Source organism: Equus asinus, chromosome 4 (genome assembly GCF_041296235.1).
Source record: "Equus asinus isolate D_3611 breed Donkey chromosome 4, EquAss-T2T_v2, whole genome shotgun sequence".
In the NCBI taxonomy this organism is placed as follows: Eukaryota; Metazoa; Chordata; class Mammalia; order Perissodactyla; family Equidae; genus Equus; species Equus asinus.
The window spans coordinates 107,101,922-107,125,540 of NC_091793.1; the positions used below are offsets into that span (position 1 = coordinate 107,101,922).

Sequence of the window (23,619 nt, forward strand, 5' to 3'; positions counted from 1 at the left end):
TATCTAGTTAACACATCCAATGAAATAGAATCTACATTTTAAAGTGTAAACTACATTTTGGCTTCAACTCTCTGTAGGACTTTTGGCAGAGTATCAACTAGTTTTCTTAATTTTCCTTTCTAGAAAAGTGTAATAAGTTCAGATCATGCTACAGATCTCGAAGTAAATGTCTGACTGCCACTTCGTTAATTAGAGCTTTAACCCTGTACACCAAATGCCCTTGGGGGAAAAGAGCCACACACTACAAATCCACTAGCAAAAAAGAAAATCACACGTCAGGATCTCATGAATGGATTTTAAACTTATTCTTGGTTTAAAGGATTAGAGTTTGATAGTTTAAAACTATTTAACTCCATAAAAAAAAATTTTAGTGCTCCTATTTGATTAATAGTAATAATGCACCTTTGCTCACTTGACTATCCTCTACTCACATTTTTAAAAATCAGATCTCAAAAATAATATTTTTCAGTCATGTAGAGATAAAGATAAAAGTGAACTTCCAACTTCAAACAAATTCAAATACATGTATTCTTAGAGAGTCATCTATCCATATCCTTATTTTTTGATGTTAAGATTTTTAGCAGTATGCCAACCGCCTCATCATATCAATCAATCAATCAATTAATCAATCATTTACTTTGTCAGATCGCAATCTGTAGTAAGAGCAGGGTTGGATCACCAAAGTTAACAGGAGCTTCAAGTTTCCAATTCAGCCAGGTCACCTGTGCTAACTTAACCAAAATCAAAAGTAGCCCTGTGCGTGAAGAAAGAGACACACACCAGCATAATATGGTCTGTTTATACTGGCTATATTTCATGGTTATATTCTTCAACTGAACTCTGGATGCGTCATCAAACTTGATGGCCAGCTTGAAGACTGAAATGTCTTTCTGTAACACACAAATTTAGCTTATAAACAGCAAAAATATATTTCTTGTTCATTAAGAATTTCCATTTTCTTTTTGAAGTTCATCTTTCTCATATTGATTCAAGACGGCATCATTAACATTTGTTGCTTACTACAAGTAGCAGGCAGAATAATGGCTCCTGAAGATGTCTAGGTCCTAATCCCCAGAATGTGTGAATACTTAAGTTACATAGCAAAGCAGAATTAAGATCGCAGGAAATACTACTGCTAATCAGCTGACCTTTAGACAGCGAGATAATCCTAGAGTATCTGGATTGATCCAATCTACACACAAGGGTTTCTAAAAGTGGAAGAGGGGATGGGAAGAGAGAATCAAAGAGATGGCAGTGTGAGAAAATCTCAGCTTGATAGAGGAGGGGAGCCATGAGCCAAGTCAACGAGCAGCCTCTAGAACTGCAAAAAGCAAGGGACTGGATTCTCCCCTAGAGCCTGCAGAAAGGAAGGCATATCTTCTGAAACTGCCAACACTCAGGGAGACCCAGGCAGGGCTTCCAACCTACAGAACAGTAAGATGTTAAGTTTGCGCAGTTTTAAGCCACTAAGTTTGAGGTCATTCGTTATAGCAGCCATGAATGCACTGAGGAAACTTAATTTTTTTTAGAAGCTTCCGTCACTGAAATTGCATTAATAAAAAATGTTAAAATTTCCAGACTTTTCTTAAGGCATTGTCTATTCATTTATTCATTCATTCGTTCATTTTCAGGAGGTAACCCGTAGCAGCCAGGTCGACATTTCAAGAAGCAAGCAGGGAATGGAAAAAAATGAACAAGAAGCTTCCAAAGCACACAAAATTGATGTTCTTGGAACACAAATGGTAACTACTTAGAAAGACAATCCTTTGCAAACAGTTTCCAGAACTGTGTTGTTGTAATTCTGACCTTGTTGTAACCAATTGCTTTTATTGTCATTTATGTATTTAGTATCAATACATATCAGTGTCTCTTTCCCCACTTTGCAGTTGACATTCTTTGAAAAATAAAATGAGGATTCTAAAAACATGAGGGCACTTTAGGTGTCAATTCATATAAGTTCTGTTATAGCATGAGCCCAAGCATTAAAATAACTGCTAGAAGTTTAATTCGCATCTCTCAGTGTGCACTGAAGTCTTAGATGAAAATCACTGTGAAACGAAGAATAGATGTGCAATACTGAAAAAACTGACTCCTTAAAAACAATTATTTATTTAAAATGATCTTTAAACACAGGTCTCTCATCTTGAAAAGCATACCGAGGAACTAAACCAAGCTTCTCAGTTCCACCAGTATGTTCAAGAAACAGGTAAGAATCTGGTATTATCTGACCCCAGTAACCTTTCTGCTATTGACGTGTCTATGTTTGAACGGAAGACTTTCAAAGCACAATTGCTCCCACTAAGAAAAGTTAGTAACTATGACTCATGGTCCCAGAGGGGGCAGGGTAGTATTTCTGTATATAATTAGGTTCTGTCTGTGGTAAAAGATGCAATAAGCTTCTAAAAATAGTTCATTGCCCATCAACCCTATGAGGTATTCATCCTAAAAGCCTAGAAGGTGATAAGCCAGCCACCTCTGAATTGCTTTTTGCCTCAGGGACCTAGAATAAAATTTGATATTTATCAAGCTCCCTGAGAAGAGAAATGTTATCTGGATTGTATTACTTTTAATAACAGATTTAAGCACTTTTAAGTCCAGCTCTCCAACCTACAGATATGAGATTAGACTACAGACAAATCTGAGCTAATTTGCATAAGATGCGAACAGACTGTCTTGCCTATAAAAGGGGAATGAGAAGTTTTGCTGTCCTGAAGAGCTAAAAGGGAAGATTTAAGCCAACTGTGACCCAAACGCTACTTGACTACAGCTGTTATTTTGGTTTTGCTTAAGGAAGTAGGTCTTCCTTTTGCTTTTCTTCTGTTCTTTTCTTTTTTTAGTAACTTTTATTATTTTTCCTGAGCATAAAAGTAAGACATACTTGTAGAAAACTTGGAAAATATACACAATTAAAATAAACAAAAGTTCCATCACTTATGACTTCTCATCCAGAGATCACCACCACCATTTTCTTCCTATGTTTCTTGACATATACTAACTTACATAATGAAATAGTGCCGTATGTATACATTTGTGCCTTGAATCTTTTTACTTATATTGTGAGAAGTTTCCCATAGCATTATAATTTCTTCTTAAACATCATGTTTATTAGTTACATAATATCCCTGGTGTTCTTTTCTGACTGTAGTCATTGACACACCTGAGGATGAAGAGATTCCAAAGGTTTCAACTAAGTTTTTAAAAGAGCAATTTGAAAAGTCTGCCCAGGAAAAGGTCCTTTATTCTGACAAAGAGGTGGCCCCAGCCAAGCAGATTAAGGTAAGACGGTATCTCTACACAGAAACATATTAAGAATAAAACCAGATGTAAATGTATAGCATTTTATTATTGACTGTTTGAGGTGGTTTTTCAACAAAGAAATATTCTGATCCAGTGCTCATTCTGTTTCATAAGGAGAATATCATTCTACATAAATAAAGTGGTAGAGTTAAAATTTTTCTCACTAGAGGAAATTAGGGAAGAAAAATTATGTATGCTCTAAAGTTTCATAACTAACATTAGATAAAGTAACACAGTCAATTCTAAATGTCCGATACTCACTCTGTTCTTTTTAAAATTCGAAGGAAAACAAAACAACCCTCAAAAGTACTTTGAGACTTTTATTGTTTCCCTCCAGATTACTCCACATAGCACATTAAATGAAGGAGGAAAAATAATCAAGACTATGTGTAAATGTTAAAATCAAGACTATGTGTAAAATGATAAAACTGAGTTGTTGATGTATGGGATGGGGAATATATCTCTAAAAGTGCAAACAGATTATAGGAAAGATAGTAACAAACATTGAATATGGCTCGTAAGTAGGTCTCTAAATGGAATGTATCCCCTGTTGTTCCCAATGGAGATGTCAAAGCAGGTGGATAAGCGAAGGGCAGTGCCTAGGAAGTCTCTACTGTGACACCCATCTTTATAAGATTTGATTTTCTCTCCCTTAAAGATCAAAAATAAATATGAAGAGACTTTAAAGCCATCATCAATTGTGGGGACCTCTTCCACTTCTTGCACTTCAACCAGCCAGAGAAAGGAAACATCAACCACAAGATATAGTGACCACAGTGCCACTTCCTCAACTCTGGCACAAGTTAATGCCACTCCTTTAAGAAAGACAGAAGAATTTCCTCCTCCCCAACCTGATATACTTCAAACTCCAATAGATGTGACAGCATTTTCTCAGTCCCCTGAAGTCCCCAGCCCTCCTAGAATACCACCAGTTCCCAAAGAATTATATTCCAAGCAAAGAAATTTGTATGAATTAAATCGTTTATATAAACACATCCATCCTGAGTTAAGAAAAAACTTAGAAAAAGATTATATCAGTGAGGTTTCTGAGATTGTTTCCAGTCAAGTGAACCCAGGAAGCTCAGTTTCAGCAGATGTGCAACAAGCCCGGCATGTTTTTGAAAATTCAAATGACAGTTCTCAAAAACATCTGAACTCAGAAAGAGAACACTTGGAGTGGGATGAAATTCTGAAGGGGGAGGTGCAGTCCATGAGATGGATCTTTGAGAATCAGCCATTAGATTCCATCAACAATGGCTCTCCAGATGAAGATCACATCTCCAAGGGCATTGCTGATCAAGAAATCATTGCTGGTGGTGATGTGAAATATACCACGTGGATGTTTGAAACCAAACCCATAGACACACTAGGGGATCATTCTTTTGCCACTGAAGAAAATGCTGAGAAAATTCCTGAGCTAGCCAGAGGAGATGTCCGCACAGCCCGGTGGATGTTTGAAACAAATCCGTTAGACTCAATGAATAAAATGCATCAAAGTCAAGAGGAATTAGTGGTACCTACCATAAAGGACATAACTGGGGGGGATGTCAAGGCTGTGAGATACATGTTTGAAACTCAACATCTGGATCAGCTTGGACAGCTTCATTCAGTGGATGAGGTTCACCTATTGCAACTCAGGTCTGAGCTCAAAGAAATTAAGGGAAATGTTAAGAGGAGTATAAAATGTTTTGAAACTCAACCATTATATGTTATTAGAGATGGTTTAGGCCAAATGCTAGAAATTAAAACTGTTCACAGGGAAGACATTGAAAAGGGGGATGTGAGAACAGCACGTTGGATGTTTGAAACACAGCCCTTGGACACAATTAACAAGGATATCACAGAAATTAAAGTCGTCCGAGGAATATCTATGGAAGAAAATGTGAAAGGTGGAGTGAGTAGGGCAAAGTGGTTATTTGAAACTCAACCTTTGGAGAAAATCAAAGAAGAGTCAGAAGAAGTCATCACTGAAAAGGAAACAATAATAGGTACAGATGTCTCCAGAAAGTGTTGGATGTTTGAAACGCAGCCATTGGACATTCTAAAAGAAGTTCCTGATGTAGATGCTGTAAGATCTGAAGAGATAATAGGGGGTGATGTACAAACTACTAAGCGTCTATTTGAAACACTTCCAATAGAGGCTTTAAAAGATAGCCCTGCTGTAGGAAAACTTCACAAAATTACTGCCTCTGAAGAAGAAAAGGGGGATGTTAGGCATCAAAAATGGATTTTCGAAACCCAACCTCTAGAAGAGATTAGAGAAGATAAAAAAGAGTACATACGAACAGTGAAACTTGAAGAAGTTGACAGAGGAGATGTAAGGAATTACACACATATCTTTGAATCAAACAATTTAATTAAATTTGATGCATCACATAAAATAGAGGTGGAAGGAGTCACGAGGGGTGCTGTAGAGTTAAATAAATCACTCTTTGAAACAACTCCACTATATGCCATTCAAGATCACCTTGGAAAATATCATCAAGTAAAGACAGTCCAGCAAGAAGAAATCTTAAGAGGTGATGTAAGAAGCTGTAGATGGCTTTTTGAAACAAGGCCCATTGACCAGTTTGATGAAAGCATTCATAAATTTCAGATAATCAGAGGAATATCTGCTCGAGAAATACAGACCGGAAATGTAAAATCTGCTAAATGGCTATTTGAAACCCAACCTCTTGATTCTATTAAGTATTTTAGTAATATGGAAGAAGTAGAAAGTAAAACCGAACAAGCTACAGATATTGTTAAAGGGGATGTCAAAACCTGTAGATGGCTTTTTGAAACCCAGCCAATGGAGTCTCTTTATGAAAAAGTTTCATTAATGACTGGCAGTGAAGAAATTCATAAGGGAGATGTCAAAGCCTGTACTTGGCTCTTTGAAACTCAGCCACTTGATACCATAAAAGATGACTCTGAAGCAACAGTCAAATTGCAAACGGTAAAACAGGAGGAGATCCAAGGAGGGGATGTTCGCACAGCATGTTTTCTTTTCGAGACAGAAAATTTGGACAGCATACAAGGAGAAGAAGGAAAGGAAATCAAGGCTGTGGAAATGGACATCCAAGCTGGGGATGTTTCCAGCATGCGGCATAAATTTGAAAGTCAGCCCTTAGATTCTATAAGTTCTAGTTCAGAGGAAGTTTTGAAGAAGATCAAAACTCTAAAGACTGAAGATATTCAGAAAGGCAATGTTTTAAATTGTAGGTGGCTTTTTGAAAACCAACCAATTGATATGATAAAAGAAAGGCAAGGAGGTGATGAATTAGTTAAGACAGTGACAGACATACAAGGTGGCGATGTAAGAAAGGGGTGCTTTATTTTTGAGACTTTTTCTTTAGATGAGATTAAAGAAGAATCTGACTATATCAGCACCAAGAAAATAACTGCTGAAGAAGTAATAAAGGGTGATGTAAAAAGCTACAGAATGCTCTTTGAAACCCAGCCACTTTATGCAATTCAAGACAGAGAAGGGTGTTACCATGAAGTGACAACAGTTAGAAAGGAAGAGGTAATTCATGGAGATGTACGAGGGACAAGGTGGCTTTTTGAAACAAAACCATTAGACTCAATTAATGAATCAGAGAATGTGTATGTTATTAAATCTGTCACACAAGAAGATATTCAGAAGGGAGATGTTAGTTCTGTCAGATACAGATTTGAAACACAGCCACTGGATCAGATTTCAGAAGAATCACGTGATATTGTGCCCACGGTTGACTATATTCAAGGTGGGAATGTGAAGACTAGTAAACAATTCTTTGAGTCTGAAAATTTTGGTAAGAATACTTATATAAGAACAGTAAGTGTCAATGAAATACAAAAGGGCAATGTTAAAACATCTACTTGGCTATTTGAAACCCACACTATAGATGAACTGAGAGGAGAAGGGTCAGAATATGAAAATATCAAAACAGTCACCCGGGAAGATATGCAAAAAGGTGATGTTAAGCAGGCAGTATGGCTTTTTGAAAATCAGTCCTTGGATTCTATTAAGGGAGCAGATGAAAGCATCACAAAACTCACCAAGGAAGAAATCCCTCCTTCTGATGTCAAGACAACTACATGGCTCTTTGAAACTACACCCCTTCATGAATTTAATGAAAATAGGGTAGAAAAGGTGGAAATTATTGGCAAGAACATTAAAGAAACATTAGAAGAGCTCTACTCTCAAAAAGTTATTGAGGCTCCTGGAATCATCATTGAAGCTGATGAAGTTGGGGATGTTCGAATGGCAAAGTACAAGCTAATGAATCAGGAATCTCCTCAGATACAGAAAGAAGAAATCATCAGGGTTGATCTCAGAAATATAATTATGAACCTACTTTCCAAAAGAGACTGTACGAAAAGAGAGATTTTGGTTAGTGAAGAGGAGAAGGGAAATGTTAATTTGACCAAAACTCAATTATTAAACAGATCAACAGAATTTCATACTGAAAAAGAAGAGATAGTGAGTGGTGATGTACAACAAGCAATAAAAAGCCTGCTCTCTGAGGAAAGCTCTGTAAAGAAAGGAATTTTAATTCAGGAAGATGAAAGAGGAGACATTAACATGACTATTTATTGTCTTCTTCATGAAAATGCTGGTGACACAACTGAACGTGAAGAAGTAATAGGAGGTGATGTAAAACGTACCATTCATAATTTGCTATCTTCCATATCAAACAATAAAATATCTGCAAGGGCGAAAATTGATGCCTCTGAGAGGGGAAATGTTCAGTTTTTTACAACGTGCATAGAAACTGGAGCTTTAGACTATCTCAAACAACTCCAGACAGGGTCAAATGAAACACTAACAACTAGGAAGCAAGAAAGAGAGGAAGAAATAATTGGCGGTGATGTTGAGGGCACAAAACTGTTACTAAAGAAAAGGGAATCTCAGGTTGAACGTACTGTTAATGAAACTGACATCATCCCAGGTGATGTGCATAATACAGTCAAGGTTTTTATGACAGAGCCTCAGAATACATCTTGTAAGACACCCAAAGAAGAAATTATAAAAGGTGATTTGAAATTAACCCTAAATTCCCTCAGCCAGGCTATAAACCAGAAAATGGTAGCTAAAACGCAAGAAATTGTCAAAGGTGACATGCTGGCCACACTCAAGTCACTTAAGGAATCAAGCCACCAATGGAAAGAACCTAAACAGTCTGATGCCATCCCTGGTGATATTGAGAAAGCTATTGAATGCCTTGAAAAGACTGCAAACACAAGGACAGAAATCCTGAAAAAGGAGCTTATCCGAGATGACCTTGAAGCATCATTAAAGAATCTGAAAAAAGCAGAAAGAGCTTTCAAAGAGGTAGATAAAAAGGGTATAATCAAAGAAGATGTGCAAGCGGTGATGGTAGGATCCTCAGAAGAGCAGAAAAAGCAGATTCATCAGGTGGCTGTTCAGAGTGACAAAAAAAGTCTTCTTCATCCAAGACCAGGACCATTTGAGCCAGCAGCCAGGTGGCAAGGGGAAACAGACACTCTCAATCAAACTACAGGCAAATCTCGTCACGGGAATTTAACAGAAGAAAGAACTGAGGTTAATCTTCCAAAAGCCCCAAAAGGCACTGTAAAAATTGTCATAGATCGTGAACAAAACAATGATGCTCTTGAGAAAAGCCTTAGAAGACTATCTAACCCACACCACAAAGTTATTAAAAATGTATTGGAATCGGGGGACAGAATGGGTGTCCAGATTGACACCACAACAGAGCAGCATCTTAGAGATAAACATGAGAGCGAACAATTGACTTCAACTGTGTTAGTTAAGAAAAATGTAAAAACTAAGGAATCAGAGACAGTGAGAGAACAAAAGAAGGATGCAGCCTTTAACTCTACCCAATCTATTGACAAAGCAGTTGGAAAGCAACAGACTCAAATTTATGAACTGATGAATGAACACCAGAAGACCGAGGCTTTCCCTGTAAAGAGACCCCAAAATATGAAAAACACTAAAATATCAACAGATACACAAAGCTTTAAGCCCAGTCCAACCCAGGGTCCAATCAACAAGACAGTTGGAGAAACTTGTAAAGTTTCAGGGGACTTTCAGAAGCAAATGTCATTAAAACAAGAAATGCAATATTCTAAGAAAGATATAAAGAAAAAGAATGTGAACCCTCCACCAAGGTGGCAGACTTTGCCTGTAGATCAAGACATATCAAATGTAACAGAAGCGAAAGTCTCCCAAAAAAGCCACAATAAATTTAAGGCAACAGACAAAAAGCAGACTGATGTTCATCTGAAGAGCCAGGACTTTCTAATGAAGACAAACACCTCCACAGACTTAAAAAAGGCAATGGAAATGTCCTTTAATCCAATCAACTTTAACCCTGAAAATAATGTAAAAGAAAGTGAGTGGCCTCTTCCACTTCCATCGCCACCTCCGCTTCCACCTTCCAATGCATCATCTGAAATAGAATTTCCTCTTCCTCCTCCACCTCCTTTAATGATGTTGCCTGAAAAAAATGGATTTCCTCCCTCACTGTCCACAGAGACAAGAAAGGCTGAATTTGAAAGTTTCCCAGGCTTCCCTCTTCCTCCACCACCGGAAGATGAGAAATCTGAAAGAGAATGTCTATCAATGTTTCCACCACCTCCCCCTCCTCCAACTCCATTACCAAAACCAGCACCTTGCCTTTCCTCCTCTGTTCCAGAAAAGCACAGTGGAGCATTCATGCAATATTCCCAAGAGGAAGCCTCAAGATCTCAGCAAACGCATTCTCAGGCTAAAATCATAACAGGAAAATCAGGAGTAGTTTTGCCACCTCCCACATTGCCCAAACCCAAATTTCCCAAGCAGATAGAAGACAAGAAGAATCATCGTTCCCCGAAAGTTGAATTGGATAATTCCCCATTTGATATGGAATATAAAATTACTCCCTCAAAGGATCAGAGAAGAGTAATGATGGCAACTAGCAGTGGACACACAGAGAGAAAGCAGAACATAGCTAGAAAAAGTCTTGATGAAAGAAAACAATTATCTGTGGACTCTACAAGGTCCCTCTCACAGACAGGTTCAGAAACTTCGCCACCCAAGGAAAAACTGACAGCACCTCTCCTAAAATCTCATTCATTTCCAGAGGGTTCAGGACAACAAAGTCCAAAACCTTATATGAGAAAATTTAAGACACCTTTAATGATTGCTGAAGAAAAATACAGACAACAAAGAGAAGAGCTTGAAAAACAGAAACATGCGAGTTCTTGCTACAACATAGTCAAAACGGAAAGCCAAAAACAAAACATATCAGAGTTGGAAAAGGAAGTGCTGTTGCAAAAAACAAATGAGGAGGTTCCTCTACCTGGAATGGATTCGGGGGTCTCTCTGGCCCACCCCAAGCCAGACTCTCAGAGGAATTCTCAGGTACTAGCAGTGCGTCCTGATAAGCAGCTTTCCATAACACCAGCAGTAACAGTCACTGCCAAGAGTCTCCAACATGTTACAGCAGCCTCAGAAGACAAAGATACTATGCAAAAGGAAGTTTTCCAGAGCTCAAGGGACATGATACAATCTAAATCAGCTTGTGAAATTAAACAGAGTCACCAAGAGTGCAGTACGCAACAAGCACAACAGAAGAAGTATCTGGAGCAGTTGCACTTGCCCCAAAGCAAACCATTTTCCCCAAGTTTCAAAGTTAAAACCATCAAACTTCCAACGCCGGATCATAAATTAAATGAAACAGACCACAGCTATGAAGGCCAGAAAAGGCAGTCCGAAATTGACGTTCAAACCATTACCAAACGACAGTACCAGGAAACCGAGAAAACTGAGGCAAGCACTGAATATAGTCAGAAGCAATCTGTGGCTGAAAAGTATTACCAATTACCTAAGCAGGAGAAAAGAGTAACAGTAACACTGCCTATGGAACCCACAGGGAAAAGTCATGAAAGTAAGCTCAACATAGTGCATGAGAAGCAAAGGGAATTTAGAGCATCTGAGAGTGGCAAACTTCCAGGAAATGAAGAAACAATTCGGGGACCACCAATGATTTGTCTAAAGCAAGACAGACTAAGGGTTGAAAGAAAACAAGAACATTTGAATAAATCAGCACAGAAGGTAGTCAAGCAAGAGGTTACGAATGCACATCTTGATTCACAGGCTCAGAATTTTCAGCAGACACAAATACAGACTTCTGAAAGTCAAGTTGAACATGAAAAATTGCCCCAGCTGTATAATAATCTGCAGGAAGAAAAATGTCTTGGAGTCAAGGGCATACAACAGAAACAAGTCTTCTCTAATACTAAAGATTCAAAGCAAGAGATTACACAGAACAAATCTTTATTTTCCTCTGCGAAAGAATCCCAGCAGGATGATGGAAAATGTGCTGTAAATATATTGGAATTCTTGAGAAAACGTGAAGAACTACAACATATTTTGTCTAGGGTAAAGCAGTTTGAAGCGGAGCCAGATAAAAATGGACTTAAAACATTTCAGACACTGTTAAATATCATTCCAGTATGGCTATTAAGTGAAGAAAAAAGAGAGTATGGAGTTCACATTGCTATGGAGAATAATGTAGAAAAAATCAAAGAAGAAATAACACATATTAAAACTCAAGCAGAGGATCTGCTTGCTGTCTGTGAAAATACAATTCAAACAGCCATGTCATCCTCCAAAGCAGGAAAGCAGAGAAATAAACCTACTAGTCTTAATGAAACATTATCTCAAGCGCCTGTTAGTGTCAGCTGCAATAAAAACACTGAACAGAAAGAAAATACAATTGTAGAAAAAACAGAGCACCACCAAATAGCAACCCATCACGAAGCAACTGCTCAAAATCGTGTGAAAATCCATCAGGAAGTTAAACTAGACGACAGCAAGATTTCTCCTTCCTCTTTAAAAACACGCCCACCATCACCAACTTTTATAACAATCGAGTCTACTGCCCGGCGAACGGAAACCTCTCCTAAGGATGAGCTTTCTCAGTCCCCTAAAAACGACAGTTCTGCCGAACCATCACCAGGAAGGCCCGTGTCGCAAACATCTAAAATTCACAGTGCAAATACCTCCCCTTCTCCACCAAGGAGTCGCTCTGAACAACTTGTCAAACTCAAAGACACCACTGCAAAGTTATCCAAGGGGACCATCCCACGTCCATCAGTCACCCCGGTCCCGATTGTAGAAAAGAGGTCTGAGATCATCACGTCTCCTGCAACACTTAGACGTCAAATTAAGATAGAAGCTCGTGGTAGGGACTCTCCACCCACAATCACAATACCTATCAGTGTCAATCATGTTGACAGTGGTTCCTTCAGAGAATCCATGGAAGCTCAAGAGGAAGTTAGGAAAGTAGAGAAAAAGGCGACTTATGTACACAAAGACGGAGGAAATGCCGCCAAGCACATAGTGCCGGATACTGAAAGTTTTGACGCAGTCGAAATCATCCGCAAAGTGGAAGGGCCTCGCCTGTCAGAGCACACGCAGAGGTATGAAGCGGCCAACCGAACTGTTCAAATGGCTGAAAATTTTGTGAGTGACCATGAGAATGAAGTAAACAGATGGTTCAGGGAATTTGAGGATGGCCCAGTTTTTGAAGCCAAGTCAAATAGAAGAGTTTATGCAAATGGAGACTCAAACCATAATATAAAACAAGAAAGTCGTACATTTTGTAAGGAGGAATTTGGATTAACATCTTTAGAGAACACTAGTTTTAGAGACTTTTCTTGCAATCGTCCTGGAGCGCCGCAAGAAAAAAATCCTGTTAAGCAGCACAGCGTGCGCTCTGAAACAAGGTCTCTGAGTGAACATTTCTCAGGTGTGGATGCATTCGAGAGTCAAGTTGTTGGGTCGAAGACGTCAGTCTCTTCATCACGTAGCCCAGAAGCTGGCAAATCTGGCTTTGACTTCAAGCATGCCCCACCAACCTATGAAGATGTCATCGCAGGCCATATTTTAGATATTTCTGATTCGCCTCCAGACGTCAGGAGGAATTTCCAAGAGACGTGGCAGGAGAGTGAAAGAGTTTTTAAAAGCCTGGGCTATGCAACCTCAGATGCTTCCGCAGGTCAGATGAGAACTGCCTTCCAAGAGGAATCTGCTTTTATAAGTGGTAAATGAGCCTGCCAAGTGTGAAGTCAGATTAACCCATTTAAAGGCACGCGTTCCATAGCTAACTAAGATGATTTGCAGATGAAATAGTACGTGGAAATAACCAAATAATATAACCCAAAACTAACAGCTTTCCCTGGTTGTTGATATCCGTCTCTTTACAGTGCTTGCTTTTACTAATTTCTCTTTACAAAAGCATCTGATTCACCTGCACTGTGTGAGAATAACAAATCCTATTATAGAGGTTATTGAGACCTGTGTTTGTCAAAGTAAATAAGGCTTTGGATAAAGCAGCAGCTAAAATAATTGTTATTGTGATAGTATTAATGATTATATGTAACTAATTGTACACCCATAGCATATCATTAGTATTTCTTATTAAAAATTATTTCATCCACTTGATTAGGACAATATTAGATATTATCTGTTGCCCTACTATTGATGTATTTTTAACCACCAGACTTAAGTGGTGTTTGTGTTTGAATTCAATACAGCCTGGTAATAATCCAAGAAACAATTTACGCCCTTCATATGTGCTTTAAGGATTTTTATTGATTGGCATCTCTGACAAAAATATAGATGTAGAAATAGATCTTTTGTATATTTTATCATTGTTATTGAGTTAGATGGAGTTAGGTTTTTGTAATGCCACTTGTTTTTTCTATAACTGATTTTTTCACCTTTCTTAAACCCCACATGACAGCTCAATTGGTCTCATTCACAGATAAACATGGATAATACATTTAAAAAATTTGATTATATTTCGAAAAAGAAAGATTTAAAATATATGAACTTACTGCGTATTTTTTTACATTAGAGAACAGCTCATTTCTTTATATTTCCCTACTTTTTATTATTAATGAGGCTTCACAATAAAAGGATTTGACATAATTAATGTTCGTCATTAGTGTAGTCCATTCTTTTAGACAGATTGAAAGAAATAGCAAGCTTAAAAATAAAAACTGCTGAAACAAAAATTATGCCTCTATCATATTTGCAAAATATGTGTGTAGTTTATTGAGTTAATATGATTTCTTAATATGCTTGCTTTGGCATAATTAAGCAAAGCTGTCTAATTTCAAATGCTCTGTTTCTGTTAAAATAGCTAAAAACATAGAAAATACAGAGAAATTTGTGTTAAATATAGAAATTGTCCCCTCCTTGAACCAAATAGATAAAGGAAATCTCTCAGTAGCCCAAACTGAGCATCAAAACAGCCAAGTGTATATATTTATTTGTACAAAGAGCCCTGAGCATATATTCTCTTATGTATAACTAATATGAAAGCTTAGTTATCGTCACAGGATTGTTTGAGGATCAAAACAAGATAAGGGGAAAGTTCTGTGTCAGTTGAACCACGAAGCAAACACTGGTTAGTCATATAACTACTGTTATTCACAGGAGCTAACGTTCACGAGAGACCAGGAGTATTATGGCCATGGGTACTTTAGAGCAAGAGAAGAGATAGGAAAACCATAAAAGGCAGACATGAGTATCCCCAAAGCCCTAAAATCTAAAGCCATTTATGTTGAGGAAAAATGGCCCTGGACATTCAGTGTATCCAGGAGTCTCATTGTATTAAAGTTAAGAATTGGTGTCATAGAGTCAACACTAAGTCGTCAGGAAAATATTTAAACAGATACAATGTCCTCAGCTTAAAAAGATATATACTTATTTTAGAAAAATCTCTCTAGAATGCTTTAAAAAGTAAAAAGTTTGGACCAAGTTAGGTGTAAACCTTTATATATATACGAAAAGTGCAGTTATCTAGAATAAGGGCTCTCGGGGTTTCCCATGGCTGAGTTTGCTGTATGTTCTTTTTAATTAATACATTAAAAGTTAATGAACATATTTACTCATATATATTTTCTTAAATCATAAAAGTCAATTATACAATGTATAAATAGTAGAGACACTAAAGTTGATTGTATCGGAGCATCAAACCTGATGGTGGGATGCCCTATGTCCAGAGAAGCAATGTTAGGAAATCATCGTAACGCTTTCTGCTTTAACCGCACGGCCAGTTAATACTCTTTTGTTGTTTTGTTTTGTTTTTACAATGTGATTGAAGATAGCACTGTATAAACTTTTGTAAATTTTTATTTTTAGAAACTGTTACTCCAAGACAAGGAAATATGTATACTGTGTCAAAAGACAGTTTATCCAATGGAGTGCCTAGTAGCAGACAAGCAGAGTTTTCATAAGTCCTGCTTCCGATGCCACCATTGCAACAGTAAACTGAGGTAAAATGTTTTGTGGTCTGTGGCACAAATATTCAAGGAGGGTGCAGTGTACTTATAACATCATGTCTCTAAAAAGATGCAGATTTTTTCCAGATCTTGCTACCATCAGTTAACACAACCGAAAAAGGGGATATGGTCATATTCTGCTCTTTTTTCCTCCGGATTGCTGTGACCTTTTTCCTTTTGAAATTTTGCATTCTGGATCAAATCCAGAAGGATTCCTTTTGTCTCAACATGGAGATCACATAGATAAGAAAAATCAAGAATTAACTTGCAAATCAGGAATTTTAAGTTATTACTTTAGTCTAAAATCTAGACTCTAGATGAGGAGTCAGCAGACTTTTTCTGTAAAGGGCCAGATAGTAAATATTTTCTACTTCGTAGGCCATGCTGTTTCTGTTGCTACCCACCTTACAGTGGGTAGCAACATCAGCCGTAGTTAACTAAACAGGTGTGCCTGGAAACTAATGAGCCTGGCTGTATTCCAATAAAACTTTATATACTAAAACAGGTGGTAGGCTGGAGTTTACTTATGTTTGAACATTTGCATCTAAATTAAAAAAAACAGAATTAGCATAATGTCAGTGTCAGGTCAGATAGATACTCTGTTTATTCTCTGATGCAACAGAAGCACCCTATCAATGCAGTTACAAATGCACTCATTTTCCAAAACTCTTGAAGTAAATGCATTTAGATGAATGTGGCATTTGCGTAACTGTAGTCTGAGATGCTGAAATGTAATTATTTTGCTAAATCCAATGTGCGTCTCCCACACTATATCCTTCTTGACTGTAACTGACAATGTCAAACTCCCCTCATTGCAACATTCCTTTCCCTTGGTTTCCATGACACCAGAGTATTAATGTTTTTCTTCCTACCTTCTGGCTGTTCCTTCTCAGACTCCTGGATGGGTGACTCTATCTCTGTCCATTACTGAGATGTTAGAGTACTTAGAATTACGTTATGCTCATTTGTTCTTCTTGCTCTTTATATTTTTTTTGCTTTATCACATCCACTCTCATGACTTTAATCATCATTTATGTGGCAATGATTCTGAAATCTGTACCACCAGTCCAGCTCTCTCCTCTGTATACTGAACGCTTATATCTCAATGACTAGTATATATCTCCAATTAGATTTCTCATAAGTACAGCAAATTCAATGTGCCCCATTATCTTCTCTCCATCGAAATTCCTTCCTTGACTACATGGTCTGGGTGCTACTCTCTCAGTAAATGACATTAACATTAACTCAATGATTGCAACAAGAAGTTACTTGACTCCTTCCTCTCCTTCATTCCCTCCACCCAAGCATGACCAAGTCTTGTAATTTCTGTTGTATAAAAACCTCTTGAGCCGTACACTTTTCTCCATTCCCACAGCCGAGGTATCCTTCAAGCAAGTATCTATCATCTCTCACCTATACTGATGCAACAGCCGTTCTAGCTTGTTGGTCTCCCTGCCTCCAGTATCTCTCATCACCACTACTGCCCTAGTGCCATGCTCCACAATGTAGTGAGAATGTTCTTTCTAAAATGCAAATCTGATGTCACTTCCCTATTTAAAACATATAATGGCCCCCTTATGAAAAAAATTAACATCTTAATATGCATTAAAAGGCAATTCAGGATCCTGCCCCTGCTCCTCTCTCAATGCCCCTCCTACCTCTACTGCCCATTGCATGTTTCTTTTCATGAAGACTGGATTTCTTCCAGTTTCTCAACATCATTATTTTTCTTTCTCATATCTAGCTGGCCCCAAATGTTATTTCCATTCCTTGTAGGATTTTTCCCGTGCCCCTCCCCCAGCTCTCTACCGACTAATATCCACTCATTCTTCAGACCTCAATTGAGACTTTATGTCTTTGAAGAAACATGCTTTGACCCCCCTATATGGGTCAGGTGTCCTTCTTATGTGCTCTCAAGGCATCCTCCATGCTTGCTCCATTCTTAACACTATCTAATGTAATTGTTCCCAACTGTTGGAAACATGTTAAGGTTTGTCTTGCCAACACCTAGTAAAGGCTAACATATAATAAGGACTCAAAAATATTCATTCAATGACTGATATTTTTTAAAAAATCATTGTACAAAAGCCCAAAAATACAGAAAACCAAACAAAGCAAATGTGTGGCTCAATAATTTATTATATGGTGAACACTTTGTAACTACTACCAAGGTCAAGAAGTACAGCATTACCAGCCATTCCAGAAGCCCCTTCCATCTGCCTCACCCAAACACAATCCATTATCTCTCTTCCTGGAGTAAATAGTATGCTTTTTAATCATTGCTTCCCTGAATTTTTATGGTTTTTTTAATCTAAATATGCTTTCCTAGATGCTATATTTTAGTCTTGTCAATTTTTTTAAACTTTGATATGTCTTTTAAGTTTTTCTTAATGTGTAGGTTTTCCATCCATTCCTTTCATTCTTTATGTTTTATTTGTGAAGAAATCAGGATTTTGAACTATAGAGTTTTCCACAGTCTGGATTTGCTGATTGCATACTCATAGTACAGTTCAACATGCTCTTTTCTCCTCTGTATTTCTGACAAACTATCGGCTGGATCTGGATTTTGGTTTAAACTAAGATTTAATGCCTTTTACAAGAACATTGGAAGTGTTGGCAAGAGTATAGTAAGCACATAATGTCTGCTAGTCTTTCATTCTGTGTTCATAGAAGATAGTGAAGTTTAACACCTATATCCATTCATTGATGTTTGCAAGATATTGATATTCTAATTTTGTTCTTTCTTTTTCATTATTAGTTAGAATACTTTTGTAGGAGATGCTTCCCCTCATCTACTATTTGGTTACATGTGGTACAAGTGGTGGAGGAAAGGGAGAATAAATGTATAATTCTTCCCTTTTATTTACCAGTTCTCCCAATGTATCAATTATTTATTTAACAATATGATTAAATGGTTCCTTATCATCCCCTAGAAGTAACCAATTAAAAAAATTTAATATCTTTATAAATTCATGGATTTACACATATTTAATTGGTTTCAATCATATGCAATTATTATTGTTACTGAAGCTCAAATTATTCTATCCCTGACCAGTGGAAGCCTCCTCAAGTTGTCTCCTGTGTCCTTTTGACAAGACCTTAGCAGTCTTTGATAGTTTCTTCATTCTCTGATAGGACTAGATGTTCCATGCTCATCTTGTACACTTCCTGCCCCAAGCCTGGGATCAGCCACTTCTCTAAGTCCTGATTTCTTTTAGTGAAAAATGACATTCCAAGACTACAACCTCAGTGCTCTTTCTACTGGGTTTGTCACTATTTCTAAGCTTTGCCAGTGTTAAGAGCTGGTAAATATATATATAAAGAAAGTTATATCCTTAATTCGTAGTGATATTTCCAAATTGAATTTAAAACTCTGCTGCTTTTGCTTAGCTTTTTCTCTATTTCATCTTCTCCTTTCTTCCCTTTCAGGACTTCTGGTTCTCAAAGATAAGGGAGATCACAGAATTACAATATCCCCTATTCATTTGGATAACAGTTTAGGAATAAAAACTATCAGCATCACTAATTTTATTATCAAAACCTTAAAAATTGCATTTGCTCCCCATTCACCCATACTCCCTTTAAAAAACTCGTACTATATCTTCCGTGTCAGATCGTACAGCCATTGCATATCACATTATCTCCCTCTTTGCCCCCATTTCATCTTAGTTTACAGGTAACTATATTTAATCCTTACTATCAATCCTCATGTTGATGTTTCTCTACGCATTTTGGTTGTTCAAACTCATTGTCTAGTAAATTCCTCAGAAAAGGCTCGTGGAAACAATATTCCTTGAGTTCTTACAGGCTGATAACACTGTGTCTGTGATCTTTACAGTGGAAAGTCACTTTTGCTGAAAGTAAAATCATTGGCTTACACTTTCTTTCATTGAGTATCTTAAATGTATTATTTCATTTTCTTCTGGCATAAAGTGTTGGAAATATCTGGTAACAGTCTAATTTTCTTTCCCTTATAATTCATATGCTCCTTTTTATTCTTTTTAGATACACAAAGGGTTCTTTTCTCTTTATTTGAAGTCCAGTAATTTTACTGGAATAGATTTTGGCATTGGGCATTCTGGGTCAGTAGTGTCAACTACCCAGTGTGCTCTTTCAATGTGTAGTTTCATACTTTTTATTTCAAGAAAGTTTCCTTAAATTATGAGGTTTAGTATTATGAGGTTTAGTATTTAACCTTTTTCATTGCTTGTTTTTCTTCTTCTTCAGGAACTCCTATTATATACATTGAATTTTTTTGCTTATCTTTACTATTTCTCTTTCCCTCAAATCCTTATCTCTTTTTTCATTTCTAATTATTAATTTTCATCTTTTTATTCTTCTATTTCTCTTAAAACACTTTCTATTGTGTTTATTCGCTCTCATTTTTCTTTTAGTTTAGTTTTTATTGCTGGCATGTTTTTCTCTCATTTCTATTTTTTCCTGATTTCTGGCCCCTCTTTTATGACTCTCTCTCATCATGATCTGTGCTATTCTTTCAGGTCTCTTATCATGTTCTTAAATGCCTTTTAGCTCATTTTGAAATGACAGGTTAAAATTTTGATGTTTTCAGAGCATATTTTTCTAGCATGTTGTCCTTGTCTACAGGAATATTGTAATGTTCTTTGCTCTTTTATTTTCTCATAATTACTTTTTATAATATTAGGCCTTGATGCTTTTCTGTGCCTCATTTTTATGTGAAACTAGTCTTCCCAGATCTTAGAAGGAGATGAAATTCAGAATGGCTTTCTAACCTCATGAGCTATTTCTTCTAGTTTTTCATATACTGTTCAAAAAACTCTAACAGCTTCTGGGACTTCCTGCCTAGGTTTCTCTCCCCCGTGTTGGTTGGAAACTTCTTTTTCCTTTCTGTCATCATTATCCTGCTCAATTTTGATCCCACTCCCATATATTTTTTTTTCTCAGTGTAGGGTCTTGGAAAGGGGACCCTAGTGGGTCAATTTGGACAGCTGGCTTCTCTGGCCTCTTCAGTCTTCCTTACTGCAGCACCCTTGCACTCACTGGCTATTGGAGGGGGCAAAACCCCTCCCAGTTTCATTTGCTGATCTCTGATTGGCATGTGATACTTTCCAGGAAATGTTGCTGGTTATTTTGTGGTCTCATATTTTGAGCCCCATCCAACACCTTCCTTGCTACCTCTGCTATCGCCCACACAGGTGTTGGTCTTATATCATGTTGGTCTTATAGCTGTTGGTGGTTTGTCCTTACCTCCTTGTATTTTGGGCTTGGTGGGATTATCTTGTGACTTGGTTTTGTTGTAAATGTTATCCATGGATTTTAAGTTTTGCTATCTAGCTGATGTATCTGTTTTTATGTGGAGATTCAGAGATAAAAAATGATGCTGCTGCCTTTGACTAAATTTGATTTTAATTTCAACAAACATTCTATTTGTTGATCTCCCCAAAGAGGCCAGATAAACAATTGCATAGTCAATATTTCCAATTTATTCAACATTCAGTTAACAAGGAAATTCAAATAGTTGATTTTTGTGTGTGTGCTATTCAGGATTTATTGAAAATTGCAACCCCTCACATAGATCACTGAGATAGCAAAGATTTAGTACCATCACTTTACACCATCTATAACTACATATGCATTACACTATAATACCTATTATACCAATAGCTGACATACATCATGAAATTCTAAATGCTGAAAGACATGTATCATGTAGGGTATTGGTGGTAACTATTATCTAACAGGAATGTTCATTTAATAAGCACATTCCTATTGCCAGTAAGTTAATTGTACTGAATCTCTGACTCATTCTTAAAATAATGAATTCCCTAATTCCCTATAAATTTGCAGGGTATATATAGAATGTTAAAAATAAATTTTTCCTTTTTTTCTCTTTGGCAGTTTGGGAAATTATGCATCACTTCATGGACAAATATATTGTAAACCACACTTTAAACAACTTTTCAAATCTAAAGGAAATTATGATGAAGGTTTTGGACACAAACAGCATAAAGATCAATGGAATTGCAAAAATCAGAGCAATTCAGTGGACTTTATTCCTAATGAAGAACCAAATATGTGCAAAATCAGTGCAGAGAATACCCCTGTACTCGGAGATCTTAGACATTTAGCTGCTGGTAACCGTGAAGGTCAAAGGGATGATTTGAGAAAATTCGGAGAGAGGGGAAAATTAAAAATCATTTGGCCCCCTTCCAGGGAGATTCCTAAGAAAATCTTCCCCCTTGAGGAAGAGCTCAAAATGAGTAAACCTAAATGGCCACCTGAAATGACAACCTCGACATCCACTGAATTTAACAGTGAATCACTGATAGAACACATTGAAATTCCGGAAAATAAAGGACAAGAGCAAGATAACATTTCTTTCCTGCAGCCACATCTGCAGTCCATCCATCTGAGTCAGAAAGAGGATGTTATAGGAATCAAAGAATTGCAAATGGGCGAAACGAGAAAAGTCGAGAAGGAAGGAAATAGGAATGTGCAAGATAAGCTGAATGAGGCTGAGGATATAAAGAATAAGAGGAAAAGTGAAATGGATCTTAATGACAACAATAATGTGGTTGTGCAGAGTGCTGAGAAGGAGAAAAATGAAAAAACTAATGAACCTGATGGTGCAGAAGTTTTACAGGTTACTAACACTGATAATGAGGTGGTGCCAGAAAATCAGAAAGAGAATTTGAATAAGAATAATAATAACAATTATGTAGCAGTCTCATATCTGAATAATTGCAGGCAGAAGACATCTATTTTGGAATTTCCTAATCTATTACCACTGTCAAGTGAAGCAAACCCTACTGCAAGTGAATATCAAATTGAAAATTCAGAAAATACGTCTAGAATCTCAGAGTTACTCAATATATTTGAATCTGAAAAGACTCACTCGAGGAATCTTCTAGCTATGGCTCTCGATGAGCAGACTGACAGAGCTACTGCTGGCAGTCCTGTGCAGTCTGCCCCGAAATCAGGCCTCAATGGTGGGTTCATAGTAAAGGGGAAAAGTTCAGTAGTTACTTCTGATACGAATATGTTAAACATTAAAGAAAACCACTCAAATAACAAAAATCTACACTTCTTCTTTTCTAACACTGTGAAAATTGCTGCTTTTTCCAAGAAGAATGAGAACGTTTTTGAGCGTGATTTAATAGATTCCGTAGATCAAATGAAACATCTACCATGTTTGTATTTAAGAGAATTTGGGAAGCACATCAAGCAATGGCATGATGAAGCAGTGGGAGCAGCCCACATCAATGGAAATGCAGGTGTTGATGCTCTGAGCAGTGAATGTGCAGCCACGCCTTTGTTTCCCAGAGTGGAGGTTCAGTCTGAACAACTCACCGTGGAAGAGCAAATTAAAAGGAATAGATGCTACAGTGACACTGAGTGAAACATCTGTGGCCACTTGCAGTCCACACTCAGGCACTGAGAAATATCGATGTCCTGAAATGAGACTTTATGGACTTTGAAAACCTTTTGTTCAACTTGTAACGTTCAGAAATCTCATGTCTATGACACCAACATATTCCTTGTATTACACTATATGCTGTTTTTCATAATCGGTTTGAATCTACTTTTATTCTGGATGGAATGAAAAGATGAAACAATATCGCTATGTTTTTCTGTCAAATGACACTTAAATATATTGCTCTGTTTTTCAACATGCCAGATAACATCATTGATGAGATTCTATACTGCTGATATTTGTCACAATTCTTATACTTTCTCTATAATTTATGCTGAAATAAAATTAAATCACCTGGAGTATAAACCGAAATACTTTTGTAACTTTTTTCCATATATATTTTCATTCTAAGTATATATGTTTTCCGTAATTTAGGAAATATTTGTCTTGGGCAAGTATTTAATACACACACACACAAAATCCTGGAAAAAATAAAATGCTAAACCAAAGTCACAGTATTATTAGAAAATGTAAAATTTCATTCTCTCTTTTGCTCTGTAATTTAAAGATAAGAGGATTATTATGGTACTTTAAATAATTACCTATATTAAATATCATGGGATATGTCTAAACATTTAATG

General features: G+C 37.0%; 1 protein-coding gene across 2 annotated transcripts in view; it reads left to right on the forward strand.

The window, feature by feature from the left end:
* Positions 1-23,350, forward strand: part of XIRP2 (xin actin binding repeat containing 2) — a 72,276-nt gene extending 48,926 nt beyond the window's left edge. For both annotated transcript variants that reach the window (XM_014860402.3, XM_070508044.1), the window contains exons 4-9: positions 1,632-1,742; positions 2,134-2,206; positions 3,146-3,276; positions 3,956-13,337; positions 15,446-15,579; positions 21,463-23,350. In XM_014860402.3, coding sequence (XP_014715888.2) covers positions 1,632-1,742; positions 2,134-2,206; positions 3,146-3,276; positions 3,956-13,337; positions 15,446-15,540 — 9,792 coding nt within the window. In that variant the 3' untranslated portion in view covers positions 15,541-15,579; positions 21,463-23,350. The remainder of the gene's footprint in view (positions 1-1,631; positions 1,743-2,133; positions 2,207-3,145; positions 3,277-3,955; positions 13,338-15,445; positions 15,580-21,462) is intronic.
* Positions 23,351-23,619: the final 269 nt, after the last annotated feature.